General features: G+C 40.1%; 1 protein-coding gene across 1 annotated transcript in view; it reads left to right on the top strand.

Moving 5' to 3' along the window:
- Positions 1 to 11,579, top strand: part of tsc22d2 (TSC22 domain family 2) — a 37,886-nt gene extending 26,307 nt beyond the window's left edge. The window contains exons 2-3 of the mRNA XM_007541835.2: positions 8,922 to 8,973; positions 9,311 to 11,579. Of these exons, the coding sequence (XP_007541897.1) occupies positions 8,922 to 8,973; positions 9,311 to 9,601 (343 nt within the window). The 3' untranslated portion in view covers positions 9,602 to 11,579. The remainder of the gene's footprint in view (positions 1 to 8,921; positions 8,974 to 9,310) is intronic.
- Positions 11,580 to 12,404: the final 825 nt, after the last annotated feature.

The following is a 12,404-nucleotide window of genomic DNA, read 5'->3' as shown; positions in this document are numbered from 1 at the left end:
CAAAACTTTTCAACTAACCGCAGGTAAACCTGAGGGAGACGCCTCATTCCAACTTCCTTTGTCCTGGGCCAGCTCTCCTGCAAGGTTGGACTTGTTGGGAGTGAATGGGGCATTGCTCACAAACAGACTGAGGGCACGGAGGAGCATTCTTCACAGTGACTGATTTGTGAAAAATGTAAAACTTGAATTCGGTTGTGGGCTTTCTCATCAAATATAATTAGTTCACGTTTCTCCAGCAGAGCGGGGATCAACATGTGCATGTCTTTGTTTTTGCAGATTCACTTGCTAGTATATGCTACAGCTGCACTCGCGTGAAGTAGCTGAGCTGCTTTAAAGAATGGTAATTAAAGTGACCCAAGTTGTCTGAAAAAGTGCAACAGTAAGACTGCATGCCAAATAGTCGTAGAGACATAGTTTTGAAGCAGCGAGGTGCGGTGCCTTGCAGAATGTTTTGGAACCACAAAGTTCAATGTTTTTTTATTGGGTATTTATGTAATAGACTGACGCACTGTCGTGTATAATTGTAGCATCCCAGTAAAAGGATACATAAATGTCACCGTTTATGATGAATAAAAGTGTAATGTTTTGGCCTGCATTTGTATCCAGCACTACACAACGTTAAGCTTTTTACCCAGCCTGCAGTTTTTGCTCCATTTAACAATAAATAATGTGATGTTGCCCATTGGTACCCAACTTACTCTAGGAAACTGGCTCAGTAAAATAGACAATAGAAATAGTCAGATTACTCAGATTTTCCATAAAAGTGCCTGGGATACGTTATTGGATGCATGCTATCCTAAAATCCTAAATGGTTATTTGATCTTACACAGTAGGTACTGGTATCTCTGGTAACAGATCAAATTTTGACTGCAAAACATATAGTCTGCATTAGAAAACACTCCAGGGAAGCATTAGTCTGCTGAATGGCTTTATTGTAAAGAGGGTGAATTGTCCCAATATTCAGCAGCAGAAACCCTTTTGCTGGCTTCTTTCTACAATCATCAACTTTATGACTGTGGAGATAAGGCAGATTTATATTTTCTCTGAGTGAGCTTAATCAGTAGCTGTCACCCGAGTCCTAAAGCCTTATTTGATGCAGACCACGAATGTTGCCGCTATTTACGACACAGAGACATTTACCTGTGGGTCGAGGAGCAAAGTTAGTGGACAAAAAGCTGAAGTTTCACATTTTTTATGCTGACAAGCCACAACTCTGGTAGTTGGCTCCTTTATGAGCTAATCTGCAGCTTTTTAAAACTCCACCTTTTAGTCTGTGTGTATTTTACGAAACGTTTATTTCATAGTTTCTTCTGCATTTGTTTAAACATTGTCAGTTGGAGTTGCTCTCGCTGCACACAAATGGAAAGCATGCCCGCAGTCAGGAACACTGTAATTGCTAACAGGCCCCGAGACATATCCTCAGAGGACCTAACCCATTTTTACTTTCGGGATCTCTCTGTTCAATAAGAGCCCAGTTTTGAACGGATTACTCGGCGGTTGTGTAGAAGACCCCCTCCAGCGAAATCTCTGACTGCAGAGCTTTGATGCATATGGCCCAACTTGACATGGAGTAGGGGTCTCATTTCAGCTTTAACAAGCTTTTCCTATGCAGACGGAAATTGATGGATGGCGATTTTAAGCGTCAACGATAGTTCCACTTGCTCAACACACAATATGTCTAAATGATAGGACTGTGTGGAGTTTTTACTCCGTCTGCTTCAACTCTGGAAATTGAAGTAACTTTTGACCTGCATTGCTCTAGGAAATTTCTGCCCAGCAGTGATTCTGCTCTTTCCAACACAACCATGTAAAAAAAAACACAAAGCATTTTCATAAAGATATCAGACGTATTTCCTGTCCACTGTTAAAACACAGCTTGAGATTTGGTTCATTCTCATTTCAACATTAGCTAATGAAGGTTTAAAATTAAGCACTCAACCTTAAGTTTAATTAATATTGTAAACACACAACAAAGAAACCTTTTTTTCCTCTGGAAAAAAAAAGTAATTTAATGCAAAACTTTGAACAAAATTCTATACATTTGTTGTGTTTTAACTGTTACCACGTTTTTTTGACTTTGGCAGGATCATTTTTGACAGAATAGTTGCTAAGTGTGAATAATATTTATAAAAATGACTTGTTGCTGTTTTTATTACAGTTGGGAATAATTGGCATGCAGGCTGACACTGAATTGTTCTGAAAAATATCTTGTAATATTTTGTTGTTTTTGTAAATGAACTGGATATTTGGCTGACTGTTGCAGTTTGAACTCTCTGCTGAAGTTTCATTTGCGAATCTTTGTGATCTATCATCTTCATGATCTAATGTCCAAAACATAGTAAAACTAATGCTTGTTTACTGAAAACTAATCGGTAAACAAGCTGAAAATACTGAAGGAAGATAATCAAATGCAGGCCACAGTGGATAAACAGATGCGAGCTGCAGTTTGCTCATTGTTTTTCCAGCAAAAGCTCCCAGAGATGGTACTGTGACCCAAACCATAGAGAGAGAGAGAGGATAAACCCTTGATCTTGTGATAAATGCTTCACTGAATACAGAGGATTGTTTGCAGCGAGCTGCCAGGACTTTCTTATTAAAGCCTCAAGTGTAACTCTATTACAGTTAACACATTCCAGTGGGCTTTTAATCCAGAAGGAGTCAAAAAGTTGGCCCAAATCACTATGGCTTAAAAAAAGGTGGTGGAATTGGATACAGAGGCACTTACTGTACTGTGCACTTGAAGATTTCTGTCTTTTTTGTTGCAAGACTTTGATTAGTAATGACACTTTCACCCATTTTTAATACTACTTAAGAGTGCAAACATCGAAACAAAATAATGTTAATGCTACTGTTTCCCATCTCTTCTCCATGATGTGAAAAATATCGGAGACAAACAAAACAAAACAAAGTTGACCTCTCATACGCTGCGTATTTGGTTACAATGCATTGTCTATCTTGTTGAATATTATTATATACATTTTGCTGACTGACCAGACCAAAATAGAAATTTTCAGAAGGCATACTTGCCATTACTTTATCCAGCCTTTCAGAAAGCGGTAATCATACGTATGGGCATACATGGTGGTGGCAGTGTGATGGTCTAGGGCTGCTTTGCTGGTTCAGGACCTGGATGACCTGCATGTAATTGCTGAAACCATAAATTGTGATCTCTTATCAGAAAATACTGAAGGAAAATGTCCAACCATCAGTTTGTGATCAGTTTCTTTGGCTCAGGAGGCAAAATTCAAAGTAAATCAGTAAGTCCACATGTGAAAGAATGTTTTGGAGTGGCCTAGTCAAAGTGTGGACTTAAATGGTTATTAAACAGGCTGTTCTTGCTTGAGAACCCTGAATTGAAATAATTTGGCAAAGAGGAGTGAACAGAGTTGACCAAAATTCTTCCACATTGTTGTTGGAGACTAATTGCATGTCATCGCACTTGATACCAGTTGTTTCCCCCAAGGGTGGCACAACCAGTTCTTAGGTTTAGGAGACAATTACCTTTTTATTCAGGTTGTCTTTGCCTGGTGTTAAAACATGTTTGACCTGAAACATTGAAAAGGACAAAATAAGAAGACTAAAGGGGAAAATACTCTTTCACTTTTCAGTATTTAAGCTAACACCTCAAGAACTGCTATTTCAGGCTGGAGACCCCCCACTGTTCTGTTGGAGTTCGATGATCATGTTACTCTGTAGCTCCTTTTGGGTTTCTACGGGAGCAGCCGAGGTTGCTTAGGAAGCCATCATAAAACTTCCCTGCTGGTCATTATTTTAGCCCCTAATCAGGCTGAAATAACTGGGGCTTCCATAAACGGATTAAATGAACAGGAATGGGTAAAGTCTTATCCTTGCCGGTATGAAACCCCTCGTATTCCCTTCATCCGGTTCTGCGCTTACCGGAGTGCTACACATGCTGGTCTGCTTCCAATCTGTCACATCGGGACACAGTTGCATGTCAGTTTAGTGATTCAGTTTCAGGTAGTGATGCAGCCTGAGGCCTTTTGCTGAGGAAGCTTGGTGACAGCAGACACACCTACCAACCAGGACTGTAATTTAGCTGTAGGAAAAATCACATTTTACTGCTGCATGTCCTAGTTGTTCAGTCTTTGATGTTTCTGGATTAGTCATTATGTGGAGGACACTGAATATTGAAAAGATGTCCTGTTGAAGGAGAGCAACAAACTTTCAGCATCCATGTTGCTATAGCAGGCACGAAGTCTTTTGTGTTTTCTGTGAGTTTTAACTCAATGGTGGAGATTGAAATGTAAAAAAAAAAAACAAACAAAAAAAAACATAAAATTTTACATCGAAATGAAACATTTTTATTTCTAACAAGTTCCTGTTTTTATTTCTAGATAAATATAATAAACATAAAACAAACTTGAATTTTTAGTTTAAAAAGGAGTAGGAAAAAGCTGCTGCTTATTAAGTCCTGTCCCCAATTAACTCATCATCATGCATAATACATGCAAGATAATAGTAAAAATTTTACAATTGCACTTTCTGTAGGGATATGGAAAGGTTAAAAAGTGAAATGTCTCTTGACCACAGCTTTTTGACCATTTAAATTGATTTCTTACAGTATTGATTGGTTACATTTGAACATTTTCCATTTGAAGAGCTTGAAAAATAAACAGTGAAGTACTTGATATATTAAAAATATAACTTAAACTTATTTTATGAAACATGCAACTATCTACTGTCACAAAGATTCAACCTTTCAGAAATAAGTTTCTATACTTGAGCAGTTGTTCTTCTGTTGATTTGATGGAATTAATGCGGATAGATGTGAACATGTGAAGGATTTCCAGGCTTCTAAACTACTGCTCCTTTGTTTTCAGATGGGATGATCATTAGTTGAACAGAGTGTTCAGGGGTCGTTTCGGTGGAGTGCTGGGGTCACGCTCTTGTTTACTTTTTCTGCTACTTAAAACAGAGAGGTTCTCTGTAGCTCCTAATAAAACCCTACTAGCGGGTAGTTTTCATTTTACCGTGGCAACTAACGCTCAATAATATCAGCCTGTTTTCTTTGATTCATGTTTTTTTGGGAAAAGATAAGCAAACAGTGAATAGAAAGCACCAAGATATTGAATGTTTCAATAAAAATGTTATGCATAAATTGGCTTGAATGATATCTTATAGAGAATTTTCATTAAATGGCAACTTCAGAAAAGTCATAACTGCTTTTCACTTTTTATGTTCCTGCTGATTGGGACCTCTACTGCCCCCATCTGGTGGAACTGCTGAACTGCGTGCCTTTAGTCAATTTGAGTGAAAATAGAGCCATTTGCATCTGTGAGAGAACAACAGTGAGTCGTCAGCCCCCATCCTCCAGTTATTGTTTTGAAATACGAAGAGAGGGGGGAGAAGTAAGCCCCAAGCCTTGATTTACTCAGCTGCCTCCCCCACAGAGCCTGTTTGTGGGCTTTAGGGATCAGGGACGTGTGCTGGTTTGTCTGGTTTTAATGAAAAACACATTGTGTTTCTGAAACTATAAGCCAATCATGTAAGGTAATGCAATCATTGAGAGGGTTAGGAGATACTTTCCATGTGTATCATGAAGTGTGGCAGCACATAAAGATAAAGGATGATTAATTCAGACTTTGGGTATATAGTTAGCTAGCTGTGTGTTGTCCCAGCGTGAGGGCTGCTCAGCTGCAGATGTTCGGATCCTGAGGTGTCCTGAGCTGGTGACTTTCCTGTGAAGAGAGGACCCGTGCAAATGGCCTGCAGGAGATGTCGACGAGGAGGGTAACTCAGCAAGTGGTTCTTATATAAACCACCACATGTCTTCCTCATTGAATTAAATGTACAGTTTACTGTTTTTCTTGGACTCCAAATAGGAATGTTCTTCCCTCTCCTCCTAACATTTTCTGTAACTCCTTCTGGACACATCTCTAAGTTGCTTAACTTGTTATTCTGATTCAACCTGCATACCTTTTGTGTTTTTTTATTGATGAAAACACATTCCAGCAAGAGCTTGTGGACATTCCCTCTCATTGCTTGTCCCAGATGTGTATGTGCCTACTTCAAAGGGAGGAATGTCTTCTGCTTTGTGTGTTCACCACAAATCTTGATCGAGACACTTGTGAAATTCAGCTCCTTTACCTCATCGTGTGTTTTAAGTGAAGTTAAGCCTTCTCTAGGGAAAGATTTGTTTCACTTGCAGAAAGGAAAGTCAAAGGAAGCAAAGGTTGTCATAATGAGACAGTGGACATTCTTTCTGTCTATAAAATATGTTGTGTATGAAAAATAGTGTGTGGAAAATGTTTGTATTTTTAGGCAATCTTTTCTATCCCACTGTGAAAAAATGCTATGCAGATTCTGACGTTGCAGGTTCTAGATTTAAATCGCCTGTACTGTGACGCTGTTGCCTAACAGCATGAAGGTCCTGGGTTCGAATCCCTGCCTGGGGTTTTCATGACTGGAGTTTGCATGTTCTCCCAGTTATATTGCCGTTAGGTGTTTGTACTGTTGTTTGTCCAGTGTGTTTCTATGGTGATCTGTCCAGGGTGTATCTCGCCTCTGAACCATTTGAGATAAGCACCAGTCCAACTCTTCCAACCCTACATGGACAACTGGGTGTATACCAGTTGTCTAAATTCCAGTCCTCAAGAACCGGTGTCTTGCAACTTTTATGTGTTTCTCTGCTTTAGCACACCTGGCTCCAATGTTAGCTTATTAGCAGGGCTTGACTGCATGCTAGTGAGGCAGTTCAGTCATTTAATCCAAGCATGTAGAAGGACAAGGGACACATCTGAAAGTTGTTGGACGCTGGCATTTGACACCACTGGTGTAGAGACGATGGATGGGTAGATTTAAATCAATTGACCTGGTTGAAACATTTTCCATTAGCTTTTATTTGTATAATTTCAAAAATGGTGAAAAAGGAAAGAAGACCTAGGAAGAAGATGAACTAGAAACGTAAGTAATGCCATGCAGGAAGCAGAAAAAGCCTCCAGGTTTGTAGGGGAAAATGGATACTTTAGTTACTAAAACAGTTTCAGCATGTCTGTTGCATGAAAAACAGGCTCAGCTTGACTAGCGCTGCCTCTACATGCAAAGCATTGCCTCTTTTTTTTTTTTTCTTGTTAAATTATCACCGAGCCTTTTGAATGAGTCGTGCTGTATCTCTCTGGAAGCTTTTTGGCACACGGTGGCAGTGGATTTATTCCTTCAAGAGCCGAAGCGAGCAGGGAAGGAGGAGCGCATGGCTGGACTCCGCCTCCCTTCACTCTCACCATGTGATCCAGCGGGGTTTTAAGAAACTCTCACTTCGTGTTCAAACCACACTCGTTCGTGTTTAGAACATCGCTCGGTTGTTAACCTTTTGATAAACAACTATCTGAAGAAGCAGGAACATGCGCTGCATGATGAGTTACAGTCTTCCCTGCTCGCCGGGAACTTCTCCTCCGCATTCAGGCAGGCTGAGGCCTTACAGAGCCAGATGTGTCAGGTAAATAATCCCGCTTTTACCTCCATGTGGTAAACCTCTTTACAATTACTTTTAAACTCCTGTTACGCGTCTCTCTCTCAGTCGGCTCCTGTTGCTCTCCGTTTAAGCCATCTGCTTTGTGTGTTTGAACAGCAGCCTGGTTTGTGTCTGGTTGGGACACGTACTCGTAATTTTCGCTTAAATTGTGGCATCTGTTTGTGTGGTGGTCATTTGCGGTCTGGGGGCTCCACGCGGAGCTGTACGTGCCCTCCTGCACGCGGGACGTAAATAGATAATGGATTCCATAGACGACTGTGGCCCCCTCGCCCCCTATAAGCGATGCTGATGCACATGAATTTAAATGTTATTCATAATGAAAGTGATAGGTTGTAGCTGCTGCAGTGTATTTGAGAAGTTTGCCTTCGCATGTGCCTGCATTTAGTTTATATTACATTTCAGGAGCGTTACTAAAACGCTATTTTCTCTCATCATACTCTTCAGATTTTTTCCTCGTTTTCCATTGGCTCTCCATTTACACCTTTTTGAAAGCAACTCTTTTCCTTGAATTTGAAGCTACAGGATTGTGCAACCACAAAAATATCTGCCTCCACGACTAAAGGGTCCCTTATGTTGCTATTGTGATTGAGGGGAAAAGTCGAAATGTGGTCTGTTGTTTTTATGAGGTGGCGTGAGGTCATGATGTGGTGTTTGTACAGGGGAAGTATTTAAGGCTCAATAGAGGTGTTGCGCTTCAATAAAATGACCTGAAGACTTCCTGCTAATACTCTAATGCCTGTTTACAGGGAACGGAAAATTATAGATTTAACAGATCCCCCCCTTCGTCTTCCCCCCCCTCACATGGATAAGCCATGCTTCATTATGGATTGAGGCTTGTCTACAGACACGTAGCTTTGGGTATCTACTTTATCTAGAAGTGCTTACTGCTGCAAAAATACACTTAGATTTGTTTTTAATATTCTTTTGTTGCCTGTAAATTTACTGTTTTTCCATTTCATCCCTCCCTATAAATAATAATAAAAATAAAACATCCTTTAGACTCGGTTTTGTCAGAGTTCAAAGGTTCATCATCCATTTGGGAGATTTTGTTTTAATCAAAGATGTCTGGATGGACTGAACAAGTTTTAGATGGTGAACTCTTCACATCTAGCCTCAGTCTGCTGTTTCTCTTTTCACTAAATTCTCCAGTGGCACTGAAATATTTCAAAGTATTGTCAAAACTCACTGTATTGTCACTACAAATATAAAGGGCTCTGAAACCTGAACTGTGTCAAAATCTGCTCTTATTGTTCACATGTTGTTGCTTTTACTTCTTACCTGTATTGGCCTCCAGATTTATGACTATTGCTCCAGGAAGTGGTTATGAAAAGACTTAATGTTATTAGTGAATATGAAATGTCTGATAGGAATCTGAAGCGCATGATAAATGCTGAATAGTCGTCTTATCTCTCCATCTTTCTCTCCACAGTGCATCTGGTGCCAACGTGGTCGCCATCGATAACAAGATTGAGCAGGCCATGGTAATTTTTCTTTATTTCTGCATTTCAACACACAAACAATGAAGGTCAGGCTGCACAGGTTTCCTGTTGTGCCTCAACAATGATTTAATTTTCCATGAAAGCTTTTCCGCTGTTAAGTTGGATCATAAAACTGACTTTTGGGCTGTAGTTTGAACTGTTTTCAGTCGGCATAGATTAGAAACAATCCGAGATAAGTAATCGCACGTAGAAGGTACCTGAGCAGTAAACTTGTTTCTAAAAATAGATCGTTCATCACTGCTTTATCTCGGATATCAGGAATGTGTTTTGTTTGTATTTCCTGTATACTAATGTCCCCCCCCCCCCCCCTTCTTCTCAGGACTTGGTGAAGAGCCACCTGATGTATGCTGTCCGTGAGGAGGTGGAGGTGCTGAAGGAGCAGATCAAGGAGCTGTACGAGAGAAACTCTGTGCTGGAGCGTGAGAACGCCGTGCTGAAGTCACTGGCTAACACGCACCAGCTCAGCCAGCTGTCCAACCAGCTCAGCTGCCTTTCGTCGCCACAGCTGCAGCTGCACCAGCCCCCGTTCATCAAAAACAGCACCCACTCCCTGGTTCACCATGAGGGGAGCCAGGGCGTCTCCTATCAGCCAAACATCACCTCGGCGTGAACTCCCTTACCCTCCTTTTTTTCCCCCACTTTTAACTCGTGTTTAAAGACACGCCTCCCACGGACAGGAGCAGAATGTCCTCGTTTGGGAAAGACGTCAACTGTCCTCTCAACCCTTAAAGCAAAAGACCCGGCTCTGCTCGGTGCATTTGCATTGCTGCCATTGAAGGGCCCTCACACTAAGACATTTACCAACACTTAAAGTCTTATTGTGCCCTTTGTTTGGCTGCACGTGAGCCGTAAAACTGAATGTTGTCCTTTAGCAGGAGATGAGGGATGGAAGGGGGGGTTCACGAGCTTGGTGAGTTTAAACTGTTGGGACAAGCAGTGCTGGAAGACAGTGTTGCAACAGCAGTCCTGCAAAGAATATGTAAAATGAGACTGAAACTGTCCTCCAAGTGTCCACTTCTCCACAACACTCCAGGGCTGGAAGAGGAGAAGGCCAGACATGGCGCTGGTCGGAATGAGCAAAAAAAAAAAAGAATACGTCCTCGTTGAGCGGAGGAGGACGAGATCGGCCGTCTCTACTCCATCAGAGCGAGACGAGAACCTCCGCTTTTTAAAAATACATGTATGCTGCATCGAATGCTTGTTTTCTCAAAGCCTCTGTACTTTGACATGAATCGTAATAAATACTCATTAGTTGTTCAGTTTTAGCAATTCATTTATTTATTTCAGGGCTGCTATTTTCATAATGTAAAATGAACAATGTCATGAAGTTACAAATTCAAAATGACTTTAGTTTTTTTGGGTATTTTAACATCTGTCGGATATAACATCTTCTGGTTTTTCCAACGTAAATAAGTAGGCAATAAGTTCCTTGGTTGAAATTGTTCTCGAGAACTGGTAACACTAAAGGTGAGGTTTTATGAGGTGAAATCCAGGTTGAATGTATATTTTGTAAAGTATTAAAAACGCAGAGGGTTTGTACAGGACAATACCTGTTATGATATAGCATATGTGATGGGATGTTTCAATAAAGAAGTTAATTTACTTTTAGGCTTTTTTTTTTATTATTCTTTGAGGAAAAAAAAAACAAATTTTGGGGTTTATTTTTTTTGGGGGGGAAGAGATGAAAAGCTGTGAAGATTGTTCAACCTACTTTATAACCAAAGACTCAAACTGTGTTAAGTCATTTTTATTAAATGCACATGTTTTTTTTCTAACTCTCCTTCCTTACGTTTTTTTATTTTATTTTCTTATTTTGTGGGTTTGGATGTTCTGCATGATCTGTAACCAGACCACCTTTTTACCTCATGGGTTTTTTTTTATTTTTTTTTTTTTATTAAGATCCAGCAATCTTATTTTCTGTCAAGTCTGTGAATGATTGTTAGACAATTTGTGAACAAGAATGGGAACTGTGAGCAGAAGGGGTGGAGTAAGTAAGTAGAATGTTTGACGCAAAAGGTTTGTGGCGGCAAAACAAACAAAGGCTGGAGTTGTATTTTTGTTCAGCGATGAAGGGAGGAAACCTTGTGCGCAAGATGTGTGAGGAGTCATCTTTGTTCTCATGTTAAATCCGATGTTCGGAGGAAAGCTGTTGGCACGATTTCATCTGCAAAGTGCAGCACTTTGCATTCAAAGACCAGAGAGCAATATCCGTGGAAACTGTTAAAACATTTCACACTTTAAAGCCTCTGGGCTTATTATGGGATGTCCTGTCTGTTTCACGTCTCTGTGCCTCTGGTGCCGATGCCTTCAGTCGGCGGGCCGCTCGGTCCATTTCTGTGGCTTAGAACCAAACCAAGCTGCTTGGTAAATGTACAATCAGACATCTTTTTTTATATATATCTTTCTTTCCCCTCTGCCCCCCTCTTATTTTTTTGTTCTTCATTTGAAGGAGACACTGTGTACATGCTAGATGTACTGTATGAAAGTGATCACTGAGCCTTGGAGAAAATATCAAAACAAATGCCCTTGTAATGTGCTGTTAAAGAAAATTTTAGTTTTCCTTCAGAAATAAATGACTTGTTTTACCACATTGTGCTGTCGGTGTATTTATTAAGGTTTCAGTTTTAACATACTGGAGTTTCTCTCTAGTATTGATCTCTGACGTCAGACGTGCTCTGACTGTAAACAGTGGGATGTGCAAACAAAAAAAATCTAATTTAGGTCAAACATAAACATGACCGCAAGGACAAACGCTGCAGGTAAAGTTATGTTTTATTGTTCTGTGACATAAACACTTATGTAGAAACACCAAGAGGCTCATATTTTTTTCTGTACCTTTTCTGGATTTCATCCCCATAGCTAGATGTTTTATTGTGAGGAATCTTGATCAGGATTTGTTTCCCCATTAGTTTCACATTTTCACCATAGAGCACTTTGCACCCAGAAAGCAGGCTTACAAATTCTGCATTTCCTATAAAGAATTAGCAGGAGGACCCTTTAGCTTTAATCTGCTCTCTTGTGTAACAGGTTTTAGTTTTGGATTTAGGCGGTGGAGACATTTTCTACCTTTTATAAAACGTTTAATACCTTAAAATTGGATAAAAGTTCAATTTTACTTATAAAGCTCTTTACAAGTGACTGCTGTTGACTAAAACACTGAACATAAAATTGCAATAGAGAGCAACAGACACGAAAAATAAGATATAAAGACCCCTAAAACATAAAAATACCGAGATCTCTTTCTAGAACCGAATCTTACATAATCTCTAGACTAAACATTAACTGCAGTGTTTCCTTTTCAGGTTTTCTGTTTTTAGGCCTTGAATATCTCCAGCTATTCAAGGCCTTCCTCTCCCAGACTGTTTCTGCTGTAGCTTCCTGTTAGCCGGGACTTTTTCTCACCTGCTGCTGTC

The sequence above is a fragment of the Poecilia formosa genome, unplaced genomic scaffold, assembly GCF_000485575.1.
Source record: "Poecilia formosa unplaced genomic scaffold, Poecilia_formosa-5.1.2 Scaffold10, whole genome shotgun sequence".
Taxonomy (NCBI): Eukaryota; Metazoa; Chordata; class Actinopteri; order Cyprinodontiformes; family Poeciliidae; genus Poecilia; species Poecilia formosa.
This window is presented reverse-complemented; position numbering and strand designations above follow the sequence as displayed.